The sequence below is a fragment of the Ictidomys tridecemlineatus genome, chromosome 4 (genome assembly GCF_052094955.1).
Source record: "Ictidomys tridecemlineatus isolate mIctTri1 chromosome 4, mIctTri1.hap1, whole genome shotgun sequence".
Classification (NCBI taxonomy): Eukaryota; Metazoa; Chordata; class Mammalia; order Rodentia; family Sciuridae; genus Ictidomys; species Ictidomys tridecemlineatus.
The window spans coordinates 92,500,643-92,525,250 of NC_135480.1; the positions used below are offsets into that span (position 1 = coordinate 92,500,643).

Below are 24,608 nucleotides of genomic sequence, written 5' to 3' on the forward strand. Positions count from 1 at the left end.
ACCTTGGCTTTATTATTCAAGGGGACCATTAACTCTCTGCCTATCTTCTTGTATTTTTACTAGCAATTGAAACTAATGTCAAAATCAAATATTTTTTTCTCTAACATTATATTTCTGCCCATTAGGGATGGAGTGGTGGTGAAAGAAGTTTGGGTTCATTCATTCACGAAGACATAATTGAATTAAAATTAGACCGATTCAGTTTGAGGTGGTGATAATCTCTTAAAAAACAAAATGTATCTTTTTCAAAATTTTTTATGGAAATTTATTTAAAAAGTATATATAAATATGTCCCACCACATAAAATTCAGACATAGTAGATTTAAAAAACAGCATAATGGAAAATATAAATATGCATTCTATTTTCATATTTAAACCTTATGTGCATTCATTGTCTTTTCCCAGGTTGGCATTTTTAACAATGTGATTCACTCTCATAGTAAAAACAACTTAAAAGTATAAAACAAAAATTCCCCTCCCTCTATCCCCTTCTCAGATAGCAAATCTCCCTCAAAACTTTCAGCCATGTTGTCTTTTTTTTATGGTGCTGGGGATTTAACCTAGGGCCTTGTGCATGGGAGACAAGCACTCTACCAACTGAGCATATTCCCAACCCAACCATGTTCTCTTTTACATAAATGCCTTCACATTATATAGTTCTATAACTTGCTTTAACTCAGTACTGTTGTGGAAACCTTTTGTGATGATATAAAGCTGCTTCATTCTTTTTTAATAGTTGTACTTATTTCTTTGATATATCAGGCAATTCACTAACGAAGGCTACATAGGGTGTTTCTGCATTAATGCAGCAATGAACATGTTAATACCTATTTAGACAAATTAAGCTATTATATCTGCCAATAGATTCTTTCAATCCTTTGAAAAATCAGACATTTTAAGTGAAAATTGAAATATTAAAAATGAATAATGGATTATGTGGGCAACGTGTGAACTGGAAGGGAAAGAATCAGGGATATTCAGTAGTCTTGTCTTTACTGAATTAAATTCAATTCAACAAATTAAAAAGCCTGTAAAACTAACTTTTTTAAAGGCTGTGGTCAAATTGATGAGATGGAGGATTATTTAGATTAAGGCTACTCTCTTCCCATAGAATTTCTTGAGGGGCTCCTCTTTATTTCTCGAGCACATTCTTCCTGTTCCATTCCCTGAAGCTGCCTGATTTGTCTCTACTTGATTTTAACTACCTGGACTGTTTGGCAGTAGGAAAAATTAATTTTAAAAATTTAAGATGTGTCTAATAATATACCATTAGCCACCAGGACCTGGGGTTTGGATGGCAGAGAGTTATGAAGGAGGGAGGTAACTTTTCTTTCTAAAATCCTGGTTTGGACAACCCCTAAACCCTTGGTACAATATATGTAAGACAAAGATTTATCTTGCTAAGTTTCTTAGGGCCTTGCTTATTTGCTAAGGCTGGCTTTGAACTTCCAATCCTCCTTCCTCAGACTACCAAGCTGCTGGGATTACAGGCATGCGCAACAATACCCAGCTACAATTTCTCCTTAGTTTTGTCTCAGGCCTAAAATTTAGCTAAAAAGATACGAGCAGTGCATTAAAAAAATTCCCTCTATACTCTGTATGATACCTTACTGTCAGAGTCATCTTCCTGTTTTTTAATTATTCTCATCAGACCTTCCAAGGTTGGAAGCAGAAACTGCTAAATGCCAAAAGCACCTTGCAAAAGGAGAAATTATGCAGTGAGGAGGAAACAAAAAACAAAACCCTGCACAAATATTTTCTCTTCACAAATGGAAGAAGAAGACAGAAAGTGAACAAGGGATATAAATAAGCCATAGGCATGGTGTCAACAGATTCACAGAGGGTGATTTGTATTTTGGCAAGCCTCTCAATATGCTATGATCTGCAAATGTTCTTTTTGGAGAAAACTGTGATGCTGATAACAGCAGTTTTAACCCAAAACAAATTAACATTCAAAGATATTTGGTAATACTTGCTCAAATACTGCTATATCCATCCACATTACATAAAGCCACCAAGAGAAATGTCTTCTGTACTTTTCTTCACAGCTTAGCATCTAAAGTCTTTCCTAAAGATGTAGCTGGCATACACAGGAGGGTGAATCTGGGCCACCTTAAAGCTCTTCCCTTGAAAGCCTTTTCCTGTGGCACCGACAGATGGATGTGTTATCATCTGGCTGAGGAACAAGTTCCATTCCATCACGGATCTCAGGCTTGCTGGACTGGCGCTCAGCATATTTCTGAAATGTGTTTAAAGGCAACTGAAAGATTAGTCTATACTTTATTCTACTGATACCTCTATCCCTACCAGTTATATTTCAGACCAAAATAAACCAAAGATCTGGTTTATTCTGGTCCTAAAGTTACATTTTAACTTAGTTATTACAGGTGATGGTACAATATTTCATAATCTACCCAAGAACCCTAATTCACAATTTTATGTGTAATGAGGAATGCTACAAGAGAGATGCCAAGCCAAATGTCCCTTCTTGAACTGAACAGCAGTTCTCAGCACTAATTTTCTACTTGTTAATGAATAACAAACTTGTTGAATATTCAAATCAGCAAACAAAGATGATAAATATCTCAAGAAAAAGTGGGTAGTACATATCCTTTCTGTCAGGTCTGTAGTCACATCTATTTTTTAAATGACAACTGTCCTATAAAATGTTCCTCTACTATGGCTACTGACTGAAATATTTCTATAAATTGGATATTTCACTTTTGTGGTTCTTTGTCCATGTAGCTGTATACTCCTGGTACTGAGCCAAACCCAACAAAATGGTAATATAAGTGGGTAAGCCTAATTAAATTTTTAGGGGAAGAAATTCTTACTATTAAAATTAAGCTAGACCAGCAGAGAGGAGAGAACTCACTTAAGGAAGGTATCTACTGTTACTCTTCCTGCAGAAAAATAAATTTATGTTAAAAATAAAAACATAATTTCTTATATCTTTTCTTTCTGTCTAGATTTGTGTAGGAAGAAACACATGGGTCTGAGGAGGGCTGACCCAGCAGGATGACTCTGAACTGACCTGTAGAACGCTGTAATAGTAGCAATAAAGCCTGTGTGGCTGTAGCAGGTCCCGAGCGGTCAGCTGCCCTTCTTTTGCAATCTTCTTGCCTTCTTCATCATTTTCCTGAAGTTTTTTAAAAAAGAATGAAAATTATTCCTACAGCCCACAAAGAAAGCTAGGGACAAGTGTGAGCTGGGAAAGATGTGGGGTTGAATGTGAACAGAATGGGAGAAATGGATGAGGCCATGAAAATAGAGTGCTTTCTTGACCATCTCTGTTATAGGGAAATGATCAGACAGACACATATGGCCCTGATTCCACAATCGCCACAGTGCAACACCCTCATGTGGCTTCTATCAGGACTACCTTGGCGCTTTCCTAACTACCCAGGAAGAAAGCTTGGCTTTGGTCAGTCAATTGTCCTCCTACATTCAGCTTTGCTGCTTAAGAGTAATGCAAATGTATTCTCGTGTTATAAGATCTTTTAAAAGCTCCATTTAAATATGCAGCATAACAGGTTGAATATATGATCCAAGAAGCTTAGAATCAAAAGTGTTTCATATTTCACCTTTTCTTAATTTGAGTATACCGGTATACACATGTAAGATATCTTGAAGATAAGACCCAAAGCTAAGCACAATATTCATTTATGTTTCATGTATAACTTATTCACGTAGCCTGAAGGTAACTTTATACAATATTCTTACTTTGTAAAAATGTACTTGAGTTTTGATCACTCCCAGTCACATGAAGACAGATATGGAATTTCCCACTTGTGGTAGACACACACATCAGTGCTCAAAATTTTTCAGATTTTCAAACATTTCAGAATTTATATTCTCAGACTAAAGATGGTCAACCTATTCTAGTCTTGGAATTTTTAGTAGGTTTGTAATAAAATATTGATGGAAAAAAATAAATAAATATGCAGCATAGCCATCAAAAAGCTATAGTGGTATAATAAAAAAATTCAGTTATTATTACTCACAGGCTATTCCTCTAGTACCAGGAATAGTCAGTGTTCCTAATTACACTTTTGAAAATAGTTAATCTTCTACCATACTGCCAACAGGAAAAGCCATTTGCTGGCAACTGTGGCTTTCATAAAGGGTCACAAAAATGATTCTACCCAGTTGTTTCTTTAAGCAAATATTGCTTCTCAGAAACTCAGAATAGACTCATAAAGCAAGGGTGAATTTTTATAATGAAACACAGCAGCTTTTCAATATTGTTCCTTTTAAAAAGGGAATTCCTATTTTGTGGGAAATTTGTGATTCTTGGAATGTTATACATAGCATGCATTGGTTAAGAACTTGTGCCTTTTCGGTTTTATTTTTCATTTCTATGTCATAAAATATTTTATCGAGTATGTTTTGTAGTGTAGGCATTCTAGTTGTGAATTCTTTTAACTTTTATTTATTGTGGAAGGTTTTTATTTTATCATCAAACCTGAAGCTTAATTTTGCTGGGTATAGTATTCTCAGCATCCATTTTCTTCCAGAGCTTGGTATATATTATTCATCAATGTTTATAGCAATTCAATTCAGAATAGCTAAGCTATCGAACTAACCTAGGTGCCCTTCAACAGATGAATGGATAAAGACAATGTTGTACATATACACAATGGAATATTACTCAGCCATAAAAAGAATGACTTTATGACATTTGCCAGCAAATGGATGGAGCTGGAGACAATCATATAAGTGAAATAAGCCAATCCCCCCCAAAAAGTCAAATGTTTTTACATGTGAATGCTAACACACAATAGGTGAGTGGGTGAAATAGATGTTCAGGGATTAGACAAAGGGGAATGGAGGGAGGGGAGTGGGAGACAGGAATGGGAAGGACAGTGGAATGAATTTGAAATATCTTTCCTATGTACATATATGAATACACCACAGTGAATCTCCCATGTACATGTATGAATAGACATCATGTATAACCACAAGACTGGGATCCTAATTAGAATAAGATATATTTCATGTTTGTATATATATGTCAAAATATACTGTCATGCATAACTAAAAAGAACAAATAAAAAAAATAAATCCATTAGGGGAAAAAACCCCAAACTCGTGCCTTTTTTGTCTACATGAAAAAAAGAAGAGTGTCACAATTGCCTTAAATGTTTTCTTGTATGTAAAGCCTTTTAACTCTGTTCTTTCAGTCTATAATTTGCATTTTGTTTGTTCTTTGGGGGTGTGTGGGTAAGCACAAATAGTGATTCCTTAAAAAAAAATCTGTACTTTAAATCTCAGATACATTGATAGAGGGTACATAAATGATTCTGATGTTGACTTTAGATATTTCAAGAGAACAAAAATTCCAAAGAAATCATATTTCTTTCAATTTCATTATATCAAATTAAACTGCGTTGTGATGGAACTCAGGCAACCTATACTGCTGAATGTGTTATTGCCTAAAGAAATAAAAATTGTAGGGAACGTACCTTGGCCCATTTAATTTTCTCTAGTAAATCACTAAGATTTCTTTTGATTGGAACATAATGTTTCCATGGCCTAAGCGCCACATAGAAATGTTCATAATATGGTGAGTCCTGCTTCAGAACCAGGCTGTCTCCCAGCATAAGATATGGATACCTATACGCAGCCACGGTCCCATCAACATTCACCTGATACTTGTACTGAAAGATAAAAATGAAAAACGTAAGCAAAACCTTTTCACAATGATTTGCTTCATTTTTGCCTCTCAAAACTGTAATAACTAAATACAGATAGATTTATTTTCCATTTTTCAACACTTTTTGTTTAAAAATTTTATTTTGTAACTTACATATTCTCTTGATGTTCAAATTATAAGCAGCCTTTAACAGATTTTTTTTTAGGGGGGAAGGAGTACTAGGGATTGAACTCAGGGGCACTCACCAATGAGCCACACCCCCAGCCTATTTTTTGTATTTTATTTGGAGACAGGGTCTCACTGAATTGCTTATTACCTCACTGAGGCTGTCTTTGAACTTGTGATCCTCTGCCTCAGCCTCCCAAGCTGCTGGGATTAGAGGCATGTGCCACCACACCTGGCTAACAGATCAATTTTAAGAAATACAAAACATTTAAGGATAAGGTGATAAACAATTTTAGGAAATACGAATAAATACTTATTTTGATGTCTATACAATGGGGGAATTCAGATTTCTATAACTAGGTATTAAAACTATTTTCAAAAAGTTTGTATTTGTTAAAGTTGAATACTAATAAGAATTTATACTCTAATGTTTACATGATTTCACTTGTTTCTATATTCAATCCCTAAAGGAAGAAGGTGTTGCCTCTATTTTACAGTTTTTGTGTCAAGGATACAGAAACATGGAGAAGTAGGTGCTCTGTTTGCCTATGTTGGATTAGTAAGTTTTGATTTCCACTTCAAAAGCACTTTTTCAGGGCTGGAGTTGTGGCTCAGTGGTGGAGAGCTCGCCTAGCACATGCAAGGCGCTGGTTTTGATCCTCAGCGCCACATAAAAATACATAAATAAAATAAAGGTTTTGTTTCCAACTACAACTAAAACATAAATACTTTTTAAAAAATTACTTTTCATAGGCATTAAATCTTATTCAGTTATTATACTATGAAATAGGTGCTTTTTTTTTTTAATAAGTGAGAAAACTGGTCGTCGGGGAAATATATAAACTTCTATTTCTGAGCCAAATCCCCCATCCTTTTCATGATAGCACCCTGCAGTAAACAGAATACACTCCCTGATCTGGTAATTATTTACTTATTTTTTTTGTGGTGCTGAGGCTCAAACCTAAGTTCTTGATCATGCGACGCAAGCACTCTACCAATGAGCCACACCCCTAACCCCTTAATGGTTTCTTTAAAAACTAGTTCCAAAGAGTTTCCTAGTCAGTCAGATTTTTCACATAGTTCACACCTGTCTCCTCTGGGCCTCATGATAATGCTCTAAAGGAGCAAGGGAGGCATCACAGGTGTTTGGAGACCAGAGGCAACAAGAGATGAAGGTCTCACAGTCAGTAGCAAAGGCAGGAGGAGAGGTAGGACTGGACCTTTAAGTCCAGTTCCTATTTTATATGCACTAAATATATGCACTTTTTATTTATAAAAGATATCAGAAGGCTGGGATTGTAGCTCAGTGGTAGAGCACTTGCCTCACATGCATGAGGCACTGGGATCCATCCTCAGCACCACATAAAAATAAAGATATTGGGTCCATCTACAACTAAAAAAAAAAAAAAGAAAAAAGAAATTGGACATTACTTTGTATAAAAGACATATCCTCATTTTATTAAGACAAATATAAAAAAGAGTGAGAAATATACCAAAACTCATGTTAACCCTACAATTTGAGCATTAAAACATAGCTCTGAGCTATTCCATAGACAAGTTACAGCAACAACAATGACAAAAAGAACTATAATGAACTTTTTAATTCCCCAGGTCTGATAAGAATGAAAGTACATCAGTTCACAGAAGAAATTTGCCTAAGCCCACCTATTTGATAGACTTTTAACCCAAGTTTATCATTTCATATCCATACAGGAAGATTCTATACTTGGAGATCAGAGGTACTAGGTGATACATACCTTAAAGAAATCAAAGAAACCCATCAACTTGGCTTTTCCAAGCTCCTTTTCCTTCTCCTGGAAAAAGAAATATCCTGTAATTCCTGCATCTAGCAGTTGTGGATTTTCTTTGGATAGCTGTACCAACTGCAGCCTCTCCTCACGACTATCTCTACCTCTGAAGAAAGCTTTCTCTGTTTTATTGATCCAGGAAGGCCCTAGAAGTTTGAGGCCATAAAAATAAATTAACAGTTAGGAATTTGACATTTTTATATGGCAAGCATAATCCTCTTTAATCCACCATTGTCATTTAAGATGTTAATGCTCTTTTATCAGACTCATAAAGTAGACGCTATTTCCAAAACATATGGGATCAAGTCTCAATTTTCCAGAGATAATTTTCAAGCTTAGACTTTCAAAAACACTCTTTTTATTTGCTGAATTAAAGAATACTCCAATTCTACCCACCTTTTAATGAGAATTGATACAAGTACTGGTGTTTTCTGTTGTACAAGACTAGGAAATATCCAAAATCATACTGGATCAAGTTTAAAGAGACAAAGAGATTCAATGACTTGGCTTACTTACCAAGCAATAGCTTCTTCCATCTTTTATGTTTCACAATCAAACATGAGCTAGGCTTTTGTTCACAGGACAATCATAAAAAACTGATAACTAAGACAAATCCTTAATCCTCAGGCTATTCAAAATTTGGGGGAAGACTTTTTTCTAATAAACCATTAAATGCAAATACATAGCTATATATATGTACATATATGTGTGTGTAATATATATATATTTTTTTTCCAGGGGGAATATTCTGGGAGAATTAATTTAAATAATAATTATTATTATTATTATTATTTTTGGTACTGGGGATTGAACTCAGGGGTACCTGACTACTGAGTCACATCCCACCCTATTTTGTATTTTATTTAGAGACAGAGTCTCAATGAGTTGCTTAGTGCCTCAAAGTTGCTGAGGTTGGCTTTGAAATCATGATTCTCCTGTCTCAGCCTCCCAAGCTGCTGGGATTACAGGTGTGTGCCACCACATCTGGCTAAATTATTATTATTCTAAAGAGAGAAAGCCATTGGTTAACACCTGTCATTGTCTTGAGGGATAAGTCATAAAACACAGAAATAGGCAGGGGTCAATCTTTTTACTATTTTAGCACACCTTTCAGGAATTCATTGTTATCAAATTAAAAGTAGGCCAGGGGCTGGAGCTGTAGCTCAGTGGTAGAGTACTTGCCTAGCATGTGTGAGGCACTAAGTTGAATCCTTAGTACCACATAAAAATAAATAAAATAAAAGTATTGTGTTCATCTACAACTAAAAAAAAATTTTTTTTAAGTACGCCAGTTTTCACATACTGTTATCTTTACATAGTTTACAACTCTCTGATCTTGTGTACATAATAAGTTCATCGAACTATAATAATCAGAAATACAGGTTATAAAGACAGAGCAAGGGGGCTGGGGATGTGGCTCAAGCGGTAGCATGCTCGCCTGGCATGCGTGCGGCCCAGGTTCGATCCTCAGCACCACATACAAACAAAGATGTTGTGTCCGCCGAGAACTAAAAAATAAAAAAAAAATATTAAAAAATTCTCTCTCTCTCTCTCTCTCTCTCTCTCTCTCTTTTAAAAATCAGTCCTAATATGGGCTGAGAAAAAAACTATTTAAAAAAAATAAAGACAGAGCAAAGTTTTTTTCTAATTTTGGTGAATTTGGTTTAAAAAAAAGTTATGTTGCATAATAAATTCAAGCCCACTAAATAGGAGAAAAGGAATTCAGATGTTAAAGGATGAAGAGACAGAAAAAGGAGAGGAAAGAATTCCTTACCAAGTGTTGGAGAATGTAATATCTCAACTATACTATTATCACAGTTCTCTTATATTTGTGTAACATATATTTCAAAATTATCTCTCATTTCATCCAGAAATATAAAGGCCTTGGACTCAGAATTAAGTGATGACTTTCCCAAATGTATATACACAAAAGATTAAACTCAAAGGAGACTTAGTGAAGGTAGATTTGGGCATTACTAGCCCAAACCATATTTCTTTAATTTTAGGATTAGAAGAATCCTAAACAAACCACTTCAGTGCTTAGAATGCCTTTTTGTAGTTGGTGGTGTTTTTCTGTGGCATTGGGGATAGAAACCAGAGTCTCACACCTGTTAGGCAAGTATTCTACATCCTAGCCCCAAAGGTGCTGTTCTTTTTTCTTGGTAAGAAAATAAGAATGGTTATTTAAAGATATAATTTACTTTCTCTGACTAAACATTACCTTCACATTTTCACTCTTTAGAATCAGCCTTAGTTTACCTGTATTTCCCTGAATAGAGAGGAGATCATTGGTAACACCCCTCATTGCTTCAAGCGTGGAGTGGGTGATGTCATAGGTTGGAAGGATAACATCTCTTGTATCCAGAGAGCCACACCAGGAAATGATAGGTATAGGGCCAGGGATGTCACTGGCTTTTCGATGCTCCAGGGGCCAATCTCCAAGATTAATGTAAAATTCTAAATCTGGGAGAAGGACCTAAGTAAACAAAAGTACAAACATTAGTGCTTGTGAGACTCCAGTCTTTCATACTAAATACTATATAGTTCCTTGGCTTTCTTAAAAATTTCTGATAGAGCTTAACCATTCAAAAATAGTAGAAGAGAGAAGAATGCTTCTTGGTTGTAGGTTGTATCATTAAATTTTGGGTGAGGACAGTATATGGCAAATTCTCTTAGCCAGAAGTCAGCTACCACTATCCAGAGGTGGATTTTATATTTTAGTATTATTTTATATATTAGTATATTTTATATTTTAGTATAGAAAAGTATGAAATCCTTGAGATCCTTCTCTGCCAGCTGCCCCAGAAAGAATCCACGATGTTAGACCTGAACCCTTGTTTTCCTCCACTATTACCCTCTTTACCACACCTACTATGTCTCTGGAGTCAGCTGCCCCATTTCTGTCTCCGTAGTCAATGCCTTAGTTGAGGCCCTTGTCACGTCCTGCCTAGAATGCTGCAATATCTTCCTTGTTAGGTGTTCTCACTCTAATCTAGTCTCCACGTGGCCAGAATCAAGGTCAATGAAATCTTTAAAACACAAATTAATGTAACTACCAAGATTAAAGAATCTTAAGCCTACAGGATGAGGTCTAAACTGCCTGACTTGCATTCAACATATCACCTACCTTGTTCCAGCTTAGCTTTAAGCCTTGTCTTCCATCCCCATGTACTGGTAAACTCTGGGCTACTTTCTGAAAATGCCATCCACTTTAATATGTAATTCATTTCACTTGGAATATTCTCCCACTTTTTCTTTTTTTTCTTTTTTTTTTTTTAATATTTATCTTTTAATTCTCGGTGGACACAACATCTTTGTTGGTATGTGGTGCTGAGGATCGAACCCAGGCCGCACGCTACCGCTTGAGCCACATCCCCAGCCCCTCTCCCACTTTTTCAACTTGGTAGTCTCCTTTCTTGTCCCTCAAACCCAGATCTAACATTTCCTCTTCTATGACTCACCCTCCTTGGGCACTGGAACCCTCAGTATCTGTCATGTTGTGGTATATTTATCTGTTTGTACTCATATCGCACTCCTAGTTCCAAAGAATACAAACAAGTCCCACAAGAGTGTGCCACTTGAAGACTAGCACTGAGTCTCGCTTTTTTTTTTTTTTTTTTTTCAGATTTCTTCCCAGCCAGTAGGCAACAATCAGGAATAAAAGGAAAGATAAGGAATGCAAACGTACATGCTCTTGCTTCTCTGTTATTAATTAAAAATTCATCAATAATATTCACATCAGAAATTCTTATTATGGAGTGAGGTTTCTCAATCTTGCACTATTGATATTTTGTGCTGGATAATTCTTTTCTGTGGGGGGCTGTCCTGTTCATTGTAGGATATTTACCTATTAGATACGGCTAGCAAACCCCACTCTATCCTCTGGATGCTAGTAGCAACCCCAAGGTAAGATCACCAAATATGTCTCCACTTATTGCCCAATGTCCCATGGGGAGCAGAATCATTCCCAGTTGAACATTATTGCTGCAGAGACAGCAACACCAGTATAAGATACAGGAAATCAGGCAGGTTGGACAGGCAGAGAGTACTACCCTAGGGTCAGATGCTCATAATGTGCTCATATGCTCACAGGTGGGCCGAGAGAAAGGGGAAAGACACTGCTGTTTAAAATAAGAACTGATTGCCTTCACACATTCAGCATGCTTGGAAAACTGTACATATCGAGATGGTTGGCTTTTGGTTTACAAAACTACCTAGGTGATTTCTCTGGGCCAGAAAGATAAAAATTTCCCACCTCCATCCTCCAAAAAACTCTGCATGATCAGGCACAAGAACAAAAGTGGTTTGAACTGTTCTGTTTAAAAGGAAGTTAGGGTCCTGAAAATGTGGAAAGAGAGGTCAAATAAGTAAGTAGGATAAGAGATGGTTGTTGGTGGATGTGGACAGGGGGCTCAACCACATTTAGAAAGAGACCAAAATCAAGGATGGTCAGTGAAAAGTTCCCAGAGGCAAGGATGACCAAGTTTGATTGGTGTCAGGTTTTTGTCTGTTTTTTAGTATGCATGGGTGTAAAACAGCCTCTGTTCCCCTGAGCCTTCATCAAAACGAGTCATGTGCATGATCTTTTAAAGGTACTTAGGGTAAAAAAAGGAAAATATGTTTAAGTTCAAATTCATCTGGAGGGGACAAAAATAGCTGCAGATGGTGAAATCTGAGTGGAAAAAGAATTTGGCATAAGAGAGAACTTAGTCACCCAGAGGCTGTAAACATCTGGGAGTTCACAGAAACCTTCGAGTGCCTTTTTTGGCCTACCTACTTAGGATGGGGGCTCAAGCTACCTAATTTAAATCTTATAGGAAAGAGAGAGATTCTCAGGTCACTATGAACACTTGGATGACACATTTCTGAGCTTGCTATTATAATTCTAAGCATTTAAATGTTGCAAAAAAATCATTAAACTACACTACTTTTTAAAGTAAATTCATCTGATAAAAGAAAAAGAGCAATGATATACCTTTCTTGCCAGTGACAGCAAAATTTCATCAGAGAACATTTTGAAGTCTGTGTATTTCCCTAAAGATCTCCGGTAAATACGATTATTGAGAATCGTGTAATGTACCACAGCGCCCCTCTCATCCCCAAATCTTTTGGGAACTTCCTTTAGCATTTGCTGGAGATTGATGCTGGGGAAGGAAGCAAAATCTTCTTCAATCTGTAGTTCCTGGGTTGGACAAGAAAGAGTTCTCTGCCAGGCCTGAGGATCTTGTTCTGGACACTCACAGTATTCATGGTACACTGGTCCTAGGGAGAGCAAAACATATACAACACCATGTTCCATTAGCAAGTGCCATGATGCAGGGAGTTGTTGATGACTTCTTGGTGAATTCTAAGATGATCCGGATACAGAAAAACTGCTCTAGACACATCAGTGGTGCAAGTTGTTGTGTCAGTCTCACACCCCTACTTTCTGTCTCCTTTTTGAATCACCTGAACATAGCAAAGCATAGCATATGCTTTCTCCCAGTCTAATCTACTCTCAGTCAACTAGATGATAAATTCATTTGTAGTGAGGGGGAAGGGGCTGATGAACATAAACCAACTTACCTTTTAACAAGGAAGAAAGCATATTAATTTTCAGGCATTAAAATGTAGTAGGGATAGTGATTTTTTAAAGACAAAGCTGAGGATCTAGTTCTCTGAGTCCCTAAATCGTCTCCATTTGCTCATCTCAAAGAGGAAATGTGTAACCCAGAGGGGTCTGGCAAGTGTATTTTTAAGTGGTCAGCTATAGAACTTCTCTGAAGACTTGTTTTTAAAACAAATTATATAAATATATTAAGATATATCTATATTTATTTTAATATAAAAATTATTAAATTTTCTTTAGGATTTCTACTTCGGACCAAGATAAATAACAGGAATTTACTCCTCCACCTGAAATCACTGAAAAAGACTCTGATAAAATATCTAAAACAAGTTTCTAAGAAACTAGACATCAGGCAATGAAGGACAGTGAGTCTGAGAGGTGGGAAACACATAAGGTGAGTTTCAAAGTCCCTATGTTTACTACTTAAGAAAGTTTCCAGGTGGCAGCATAGGGATAGGGAGGTGGAGAAAGCCCAGAAGTATCACTGCATTGAGGAGACAAGGCTGAGAGTCCAGGAAACCAGCCAGGATTCAGAGTTATCTGAAAGGAGAAAACTGCACAGAGAACTCCAGAAAGTGAAGTAGTTCCCCTCTTGAGTATTTAGCAGAGCATGTGTGAGGCAGAGGAAGAACCATCCAAAGTGACTAGAACACAGGCTTGGCAATAGGGCCTGTTCATATCAGCCAGGCTGGAAAGCATCCTAATTCCTGGGGTTTGGGAAGAATATGTAAAAGATATGCCTCAGTAGTGAGGAATAATTAGCCCTGGATTAAATTGGCTCTAATTTGATCTAACAAATTGTAAAAATATAACTTGAAAGGATGAAACTAATTTCTAAGTAACTCAGATGCATCCCTCCCCCCACCAAAAAAAAAAAAAAACCTCAAGAAGATTAAAAAACAAAAATCAACAGATGAAAAATGTACTTTATGGGATTAATGACAAAAAGGCATTATCGGAAAAAAAGATTAGTGGATTTAAAGACAGAGAAATGGAAACTAAATAAAATGAAATGGTGAGAAAAAGAGAATTTTCAAAATGCTGAAAATACGGGTAATTAGAATCCCTTGAAGGAATGGAAAAAAATGTTTGATGAAATAATGGTCAAAATTTTTCTAAATTTGTTGAAAATTATAAACCAAAGATATTAGAGGCTCTATAAATCACAAGGGTGTGTACCCCCGATCTCTACCACATGCATTTCTTTCTTTGGAAAGAAAACTACACCAAAAAATATAACAACCAACTACTCAAAACAACTAATAAAGAGAGGCTAGGGATGTGGCCCAGTGGTAGAGCACTTGGCTGGCTTTTGTGAGGCCTTAGGTTTGATCCCCAGCACTAAAAACAAAAACAAATAACAAAAACTGGTAAAGAAAAAAGCCTTAAAAAAGCGATCCAGAGAGATAAAGATAATGGTGAGGAGACAGTGGAGAAGCAAATTTAGAGTACTAAAAGGGAAAAAAAAAAATCCATTAATTTGCACTTCTATAGCTAAGCAAAAACTTTTTTTTTTTTTTTAATGAAGGTAATGGCAGTGAGAAGCTGAGAAAATTTTCTTTTGTTGTCTACCATATATGCTTTATTCAAAGCCTGCAAAGATATAGACCACTCCTTTGGAACTTTCATTTAATCACCACAGTCTACAGGCATATAATATTCATATATTTTATTGAAAAGATAAAATATACCTATTAGTCTATACTTTTAAATTGTCCATTAAGACAGAAGGGAAAGGATAAAAACTGGGGAATGATACTGACCAAATGATATTGTTAGGTTGTGTTCATGTATGAAGAAATAACAAAAAAAAATTCCACCACTATATATAATAATAATGCACCAATAACAAAAATATGGCAGCAGGGAGAAACACCTGAGTACACTGCCCCATAAGGAATGCTAATTCTCCTAAGGACCCACCACTACCAGTATTTATTTTCTGTAGACTCATAAGAAGAAATTGATTACTACTTGAAATAAAAGACTTCCTCTAGGGCATGAAAATATTTATCAGCTCTGTTCTGACAGGAGTCTGAGGAGGATTAATGAATGGATTATAGGAGTGAAGGGACTTTAGACCAAAAATGGGGGAGCTATGACTTTATTAAAAGTTTTATAAAAACTTAAAGCATCTTTATATACAATTTATTGACACAAAAAGAGTCAACTAGGACTGAGGCTGAAGCTCAGTGGTAGAGTGCTTGCTTAGCATGTATGAGACACTGGGCTTGATCCTTAACACCACATAAAAATAAACAACTAAAATAAAGGCATCCTGTCCATCTACAACTACCAAAAAAAAAAGAATCAACTAGGATTCCTGACTTAAACTTTTGAGAGTTTCATTAATAGATACCTAAGTTAACCAATTTAAGCCTGAACTTCAAGGTGGATGAGATGTCCTCATGAAGAAGAGAAGAAGCTCAGGTGATAAGGACCTTTGAGTACAATTACTTTGGACCTGCTCAGTCACTCACTAACTTTTCCCTCAAGAAAGACTCAGAAGATTCTGTTCTCACCAAGGGTATAAGAAAAAGAAAAAAAGAAAAAGAAATGGAATCTTTGGAAAATTTTATAACTATTCAACTGAATATTCTTAGAATTTATTTCTTTTACAACCCCCCCCCCCAAAAAAAGAAGGCAAAATAAAGACTTTTTCAGTAATGTAAAAGCTGGAAGAATTTATCACCAGTATTTTCATTCTAAGAAAAATCTTAATGGAAGTTGTTTAAACAGAAGGCAAGTGGTACCAGATAGAATGTGGTACCAGATAGAAATATGGATTTACAAAAAGGAATAAAGAGTATGATAACTACATGGATAAATACACAACTTTTTTTTCTTATAGTTTAAATATAAATTACTTAATTTGCATTCCCTTAAAATTTCAAGTTAAATAGAGCTCTAGGGAGTGTGTGTGAATGTGTGTGTACACACATTTATATATGTAAAAATATTGATTTTTAATATATATAAAATATTGATTTTGTTGAACATGACTTTAAGGTCATTATAACTCATTTGGAAAAGCATGGAACGCATACTAAGGCTAGCTCTGGATTATTAATAACCACTTACCTTTTAAAATATAAGGAGACTGAGCCACATGTTCATTACCATACAGGATCTCTATCTTCAACCCTTCATTGACAGTTTCATACATCCTATATCTCACCAAAAATGTTCCATCATTCCTGTCCAAAGGTTTAGGGACATGGATTCGAACTAACTCTTTAGGTGAAAGAGATTTGACTACTACTTTGAATAGTGTTTGACCTGAAAGAAAAAGAAATATGAATAACTTTACCACTTTATGATTATCAAGCCTTAATTATTGGACAAATGTCTCTAGATGTTACTTTTCCTGTAGCATCAATGATAAACATACATCATTTGAGTCTGAAATATTCTAAAGGCCAAGAATTGGGTCTGGCTGATGTTATCAAACCAAAGATCTAAATTATCATTTGATTCATTAGTCATTTAATAAAGATTTACTGAATAAATGAAATCATTAATGTAAAAGCAAGAAATAAGCTAATTTTTTTGCCTAAGCTTTAAAGCTTATGTATTAAAAAAAAAATCCATGAACTTTAAGAATGACAGATCTCTACAGTAATTCAGTTTTCTCCGTGTAAAACATACACGTTCTTTGTATATCATTTTAACATCTAAAAATGTTCACTTCTGAGAAAACTTTCCTGTTTTTTAAAACCCAAATTGCAAGACTTTCTGTAGAGAGAGATCACAGGTGGTTGCCAGACCACGTGCTTGCATGCGCAGGCATGCACACACACACACATACAGAGATATACACACAGACACACACACACACACACACACACGTTCACCTTTGTAACCGCTAGCATTTACTTCTCTGTTTCCTCAGCTTAAAGTAAAATAGTCGTAATATAATCACCCCTTCCAACTCCAAAATTCTGTGGGATTTCTGTTCTAGGTAAGTACACTTACTAACAAACTCCCTTTTCTATTAGCTGACTTATTTAGACTTTGAAACAACACTGTTGTGACTAATGTTACTGTAGCCTAGGATTAAACATTGGAACCTCTTTTTTCAGGGTATAATGAATGTACCATTGAGATCACCTTATCAAAGGAAAAATGTTAAAAAAAAGTGGTAAAATCCTCTGAAATCCATAGCCCTTGCTAACAGCAAGTTGTAATCAAAGTTGTTTTTTATCCCATGTCTATTACATTATGAGGTTCAGCATACTTAACATATATAATTTTTAAATTACTGAAAAAGTTTTTTCTCTAAATCTATTGAGTATAAGATTCTACTTTATTTTAATCTTCAAGGGTTTTATATTTTTATCAAGAGTCAGGAGAAATGTTTCTCAGTCTCTTCAATTTGGTCATAGTAATGTATTTGTTTTAGTCAGCTTTTTCACGGCTGTGACTAAAAGGTCTGACCACAACAATTTTAGGGGAAGAAAAGTTTATTTGAAGGTTCAAGGTTTCGGAGGTCTCTGTCTTTCAGTCCACAGACAGCTGGCTCCATTCCTGAGGCTCAAGGTTAGGCTGAACATCATGGCAGAAGGGTGTGGCGAGGGAAGGGGCTCACATGACAGTCAGGAAGCCGAAGAGACTCCACTTGCCAGATACAAAATATATATCCAAAGCCACACCCTCAGTGCCCACCTGCTCCAGCCACACCCTATCTACCTTCAGTTACCACTCAGTTAATCTCTATGGGGACTAATTCACTGATTGGGTTAAGACGCTCACAACTCAATCATTTCGCCTCTGAACCTTCTTGCATTATCTCATACATGAGCTTTTGGGGGACACCTCTCATCCAAACTATAACAATATCTGACATAATTAGTTAAGTGCAGAACCCATAGGTTATAGTACCCTTGAAACAAGTGTGATAAAATTATGAAAGAAGCCTACTAAGATAAATGGACTCTTGTAAGTAAACAGAGGATGTTACAAAAAGGTAATCATTTAATATGCAATTATTAGAAATGTTGGCCAATTACCTGAAACATATAAATGAAACACACAGATTATTGCCTTGGTTCCTTCCCACTTGGCTTCAGGAAGACAACAAAGTCCAGCAGATTGAAAATTAGGGGAGCAGATACTGGGAATTAGAAAGCTATTTCCATTGATCCCTCCTCCCTTTCCAGATGTAAACATACAAACAATGTCTTCTGATCAAATATTCCTACTTGCCACAGTTCATTATTTCAAACACACAAAACAGAAAAAGAGAAGCATATCATTGATTGTGTGATTTCTTTTTTTTTTTTTTGAAAGAGACTTGTAGAAGAAAACTAGCACCAAACCACTTTATTATTTGTAAATAGAGAATATCAACTTGGATCACTATGATCTCTTAAAATTTACTTATAAAACTGTAAAACACAGCCATTGGAAATACGTGTTTAAGTGTTCAGTTCTTTTTATAGTAATCCTCCATTTCCATTTCATGGATGGCATGAAAATTAATATGAGAATCAATGAAAACTAATATTTATCAGGACTAAAATAGAAATAAATAACTCTAACTTCATAAAGAGAAAATGAGAAGAATGAAATTCCAAATTACTTCAAAAGGGAAGACTGTGAATTTTCATTTGTCCTGGCGGCTTTTCTCATTCATAAATTCAAATGTCTTTAAGATAAACAGCTAATTGGATGAGAATACAGAGACTTTGGAAGGAGATTGGCAGTATCAAAGTCTTACATCATTAGAATCAGAAAGTTTGAACAGTTGATTTAGCAAGAAACCAAAAGCATTTTTAAAAATTTACTTAATCCCTACTGTATTTCAGTCTTTGACCTCATATGTATTTTCTATCCCATTTATTTCCTAGAAGACCTTGTTAAGTAGGTATTTGTGGCCCCTTTTTAATAGAACAAGAAACTGAAGTTCCAAGAAATTAAGTAGCTTGCCCAAAGTCACATACATAATGAATTCCAGTGCCAGTGTTTGAACACAGCTTTTAAACAAAGTTGGAAGAATAGCTTGGGTATACTTTCAGTACAATGAGTTGTCTTTTCTCCTGATGTTTAGGAAGTTTTAGAAAACTCTCTGTAGCTAGAACAAGTGTTGATCCTATGTGGACAAAAAAAAAAAAAAAAAAGAGTCCCAAAAGACCAAGGTGTCATGCCCTGAGACTAAGTGAAAATCCTGCAAAAATGTGTGACTGCCTGCTAACTATGAACACTCTTGAGGATCTTACTGAAAACTGATGCATGGCATTCATATTAAGGGCAGTTTGGTAAAAGGAAAAGAGCAATGATATATAGCTGTTCAAAGGGCTGAGTATCTGGTCTTGGCTCTGACGCTTACTGGCTGTGGATTATGGACAAGATATTTTAGCTTCACTGAGCCTTAGTTAATGTGTAAAATGAAGACAATAATATCTCTTCTTCCTACCACATAAGACTATTATGGAGAACGATTAAAATAGGGCAGTCTAAAACACTATATAATTAGAAAGTAAGATTATTTTATGAAAATATTGATGAAGGTAGAGGACTGAAGAGAAAACAAACATATGCATACTCATCTTGACCTATTCCAACCATCTCTCCTTCTACTTCCTTTCTTTTATTCTATAACACTTACTTATCATCTCTGCAAGGCATTGTGCTCGATTCTGAGAATATAACAGTAGCAACAAATTTTATGTTTATAACTGAAGGAAATGCTCAACTTAAGTCATAGGCTAGTGAAGGTAAAGATAGGCTTTTCCCCAAACCAAAGACTCAGAACTCCCTAAGTTCTGCCCACATACCCCAGGTTAAGATTCCTGCGTTATATCACTGAAGTTCACATATGTTTGTTATAATCACTTGTATACATGCAGCATAATAATGGTATTCAGGTAAATGAAACACTATTAAATGGAAGTGATAATAATAAAATCTTTGTATCATTTATAATGGGCTACATTGTTCCTCTTTTTCAATTAGATCTTAGGGAAAGATTTCAGGAATTTCAAGTCAATGAAAGTGGCAGATAAGATGAGAAGCTGGTTAGGTAAGCTTTCAGAAGAACTATAGAACAGCTTTTTAAATAAGAAACTTAAGTGACCTGAAAGGAAACAAAGAGAATTCAAGGAATGAAAGTAAGATTGTCTCAAAAGTCTTTGATGACTTGGGCAAAGTCTGTATTTTTTTCTTATGATTTTTTTCTGACTATAAGAATAATATAATCTTTTGAGGGGAATTTTTTTGGAAAATAAAGAGTGTAAAAAAGAAAAATCCTTACCCTCTTGTTACAACCACTGATAATACTAATGAGCATAGACACAGGTTCATTTACTTATCACAAAATTGGAATTAAATAACTTTTCTTGTTTATTCCACCCTTACTTAGTCTAATATAAGCATAATTTAGTAATTTTCAAAAATATTTCTTCAAAAATTTTAAACATTTAAAATTGTTGTTAAAAATACAATAAATCTTACCATCCTAATTGGTTTATTTGTTTGTTTATGTGTTTATTTATTTTTGTTGTGCTGGGGATCAACCCAGGGCCTTGTGTGTGCTGGCAAGCACCCTACCACTGAGTTACAACCCCAGCCCTATGCAATTTTTAAATGTACAGCTCAGTGTGTTAAGTATATTCATATTATTGTGCTATTGTGCAATAAATCTACTTTTTTTTTTTTAAGTTGTAGGGATTAGACCCAAGGTACTTAACCACTGAGTCACATCCCTAACCCTTTTTATATTTTATTTTGAGAAGACAGGGCTTCACTAAATTGCTGAGGCTGGCTTTGAATCCCCCCTGAGGGGCTGGGATTTCAGGCTGGATTATAGGTGTGTGCCACCCTGTCCCATCACATAACATTTTTTTTTTTTATCTTGCTTTACCCCTTCTTGTGATAATCACTATTCTACTTCTATTTCTGGGAGTCTACATTGCATATCTCACATAAGTGGAATCTCAAATGTTACTTTTAATGGCTGCCAAACATTTTATTACATGAATGTATCATACTTTAAACAATTATCTTATAGTTGGCTATTTACACTTCTGTAACAAATAATCATAGTACTGCAGGAGTATCCTTTCTCATGATCTTTAACCATATTTGGATTATTTTCCCTGGACAGATACCTGGAAAGTCAGATACCATATAATAGGACTTTCTTTGTAAATGATGTCCTGTTTACTTTTTGGCACTGGGGATTGAACCCAGGGGCTTTTTGCCACTAAGCTACATTCCCAGTCCTTTTTATTCTTTATTTTGAGACAGGGTCTTGCTAAGTTGCTTAGGGACTTGCTAAGTTTAGGGCTTGCCTCAAATTTGCTTCTCTCCTGTCCTAGCCTCACAAACTCCTGGGATTACAGGTGTGCACCACCACACACAGCAATGATATTCTTTTTTAAAATAACCTTTTCTAACTATTGAAACTTGAATGGCTTTTGCATTTTACAAATGGAAAAAATTTAAAAGAAAACCATTTTGTAATGTGAAAAATTATATGAAATTCAAATTTCAGTGTCTATAGTTTTATTAGAATGCAGACAGACCCTTTTGTTTACATATTGTCTGTGGCTACAAAACAGAGTTGAGTAAATGTAACAGTATGTAACAAAAACTGTTACATTTACTGACCTACAAAATCTAAATTATTTACTCTCAGATTTTTGAAGAAAAAAGTTAGCTGAACCCTGATATACCCTTATTATTCTCTATCAATGGAGTTGAAATTATTCTATCCCAATTCCTATAAAGCATAGAAAACCAGTTGTCTGAAGATTTAGGATCTAACTGATAGATGCGTTATCAAAGTGATAATCAAGGATGACTTTAGGAGTGTTCTGAATTAAACATATAGCAACACCCACTGAAGTGGTTAAGGAAGAACAGGTTCTCTGCTCCAAATTCTCCTTGTGGCTTTCCTTTATTTCTAAAAATCTCTTGCTTGGCATTCAAAGCCCTTGAAGATTTCAAATTACAACTTGACTTTCTTTTTCTGCTTAGCATTAGTAAATTATTTATTTTCCTGAACTCTACACTCTGTTAGCCTTCGTGCTTTTGCACATCACAGAGCATCTGTGGGCAGGCCTGGCCAGCCACACGCTCATCCTTCAAATCTCTGCTCCTGTTTCTAGATTTCCCCAGGAAACTGGTAGTGCTTTAGTGTTTTTACTGCACTCTGACATACCTCCATTGTAATGATTATGTTGTACCGTCATAGGCCATTTGCTTATCTGTTTGCCCAATAGATTGTAAATTCCTTGATGGGCAGGCATTACCTTTTCATCCTTATATCCTCAGCAGGATTACCAATACATAGTGGACAGCAAATGAATATTTGTCTAATGAGTGAAATTAAATATATACATATGTCTGTCTGTCTCTATCTATCTATCTATCTATCTATCTATCTATCTATCTATCTATCTATCTATCTATCTATCTATCTATCTTTATATATGAATTGTTTGGCTCTTAAATTCTTTGCTTAATCAACAGTGCCCCCCATCGCCACCCTGTGCTCCACATCCCACAGTTAAGTTTCCAGCAGGACTGGCAGGGTAAGACGCACCAATGCATTCCTTGTCTTTGTTGATAAAATAAGGTGCCAGTTGGCTGGAACCCTAATTTAGATATAAATTAGCAAATCCTGACTAGAAACAACTTGAAACCAGCCAGACAAGTTGTAAGAAGTTGCAAAGGTAAGATGTGAAGGAGAACGTGGGAGGCGGGTGGAGCAGGAAAAGATTGTCAGGACAAGATCCACCCACCCTCCGCAGGAATAACCGAATTTCTACTGACTTTCACTAATTTCTGTGAAATATACTCTCAAGAAGTCAAAACTGCGAAGAAAACGAAAACCTAGGCTGCAGAACTGCCTTCTTCCGGCCTACTGCTCTGATATTCTCCGCTGGGAGCTTTTTCACGGTTTCGAGTCCATCAGGCCTAAACCAAATAATCCAAGACAAAGCAGTCTATCCCTCACGTGGTGCCTCATCTGGCCTAGGAGGTCGAGGCGTGGTGAGTCCTCCCAGGAAGGCTCTCCCCGCAGGCCGCACAGTTCAGCCCTCTACGCCGGGGGCGGAAGGACCGTGCAACAGCGAGTGACTCACACCGCATCCTTCAACCCGGGGCGCTCTCCCCTCGGATCATCGTCCCTGCACGTGAAACGTGGGAGGGCTCTTGGAGTCATTCATTCTTCCGAAAGACTTTTAGGGCTTCTTCCTCCCTCTTTGGTGTCGGGGAGGAAGACGGAAGGGAAAGTGACCAGACTTAAGAAAAGGCGACGCACGCCGAGAGGAGGGGCCGAGTGGATTCCTGGGCAGCGCGGAGGCGGCGGGGCAGCGCCGGGGGTCAGGAGCGGGGCGGGCAGGGAGGCGAGGGAGGCCGGCGGCCTGACGCTACCTGGGGGCGAGCGTGTGAGGTTCTGGCCCTCGGAGTTCACCGCCTGCAGGTAGAAATAGCGGACGGGCAGAACGACGGCCGCCTGCAGCCCGGGCCCCCACACCAGGCTCCGCGGCGCGCTGACTGGGGTCTCAGGGGCCCCTGTGGCCAGGAGCAGGGTGACCTGCAGCGGCAGCAGCGGGACCCGCGCGAGGCGGCGCATGGTCGGCGGGACAGCTGCGGTCCAGCTCCGCCGGGGCAGGGAGGGGCCCGGCGCGCCGCAGCCGGGGCAGAGGCCCACCCTGGGGCGGGTCTCTGCGCGGCCGCCCGCCGTCCCGCCCCCGGCCTTCTCAGTGTTGGAATGCGATCCAGAGCGAGATCGCCGACCAGTCACAGCGCAAAGGCAATGGGCACCCCCTGACCTCCACTCTCCTGAGCCCGACGGAGGACAGAGGTGGAAGGACCCACGCAGAGAGACCGAGGGTACGAGTGGGCACTCTACGTTGCCCAGGCCCCTGCACGCCCGGCTCCACCTCTGGTAGCTTGAGTTTGTCACTATTTAGAGAAAACCTGGGCGAAGATCCGGTGGTGACTGCTGAAGGATGCTGAGACAAATCGCACAGTCCGCCGCCAAGAAATTTCCTTTCGCCTGAGAATTTCACCGAGTTAACCTGATGCAGAGCCCCTGTCAGGCGTCCCTCGCTCCCTCCTTACGCACCGCTTCTCAAGGCCCTCTGTTCGTACCAGCACTCGCCATTGTTCTCCTGTCTTCTGTGGTTTCTTTTCTTCCCAGAAGTCTCCCTCATTAGAGTGTGATTCCCTCTACTCCTCCCCTTTCCCACCACATTCCCCTCTCCAGTGCTCTTTTCTGAACATTCATTGCGTTGGGTTCAAGCCTGGTGGCTGAGCCTCATCTCAAAGCTGGAATCTCTTCTCCCTGGCAATTAATGGAAAATGGCCTTGTTCACCTCCACCACTTCTCAGAAGCGGGAAACTGGGTCCAAGAAGAGAC

General features: G+C 37.3%; 1 protein-coding gene across 4 annotated transcripts; it reads right to left on the bottom strand.

Moving 5' to 3' along the window:
* Positions 1–241: 241 nt before the first annotated feature.
* Positions 242–24,417, bottom strand: Poglut3 (protein O-glucosyltransferase 3). 4 transcript variants are annotated; one of them, XM_078046959.1, is made up of 8 exons: positions 24,315–24,417; positions 16,319–16,516; positions 12,605–12,891; positions 9,889–10,105; positions 7,579–7,775; positions 5,466–5,660; positions 3,035–3,139; positions 242–2,239 (listed from the first exon to the last, which is right to left on the bottom strand). In XM_078046959.1, exons 1-8 carry the CDS (start codon positions 24,400–24,402, stop codon positions 2,114–2,116), a joined length of 1,413 nt encoding a protein of 470 aa, XP_077903085.1. In that variant the 5' UTR covers positions 24,403–24,417; the 3' UTR covers positions 242–2,113. The 4 variants fall into 4 exon arrangements, with proteins under 4 accessions (XP_077903085.1, XP_005329125.2, XP_040141099.2 ...); XM_005329068.5 differs by lacking the exon at positions 24,315–24,417 and adding an exon at positions 23,618–24,085; XM_040285165.2 differs by lacking the exon at positions 24,315–24,417 and adding an exon at positions 23,326–23,493.
* Between the last annotated feature and the right edge of the window lie 191 nt (positions 24,418–24,608).

Coding starts and splice junctions, on each gene's coding strand:
- Poglut3 (XM_005329068.5), bottom strand. CDS start 23,819: ATGCGCCGCCTCGCGCGGGTCCCGCTGCTGCCGCTGCAGGTCACCCTG. Junction 12,892..16,318: donor GTCTCCTTATATTTTAAAAG/GTAAGTGGTTAT, acceptor TGCTCTCCCTAG/GACCAGTGTACCATGAATAC. Junction 7,776..9,888: donor CTCTATTCAGGGAAATACAG/GTAAACTAAGGC, acceptor TCAAACTTCTAG/GGCCTTCCTGGATCAATAAA.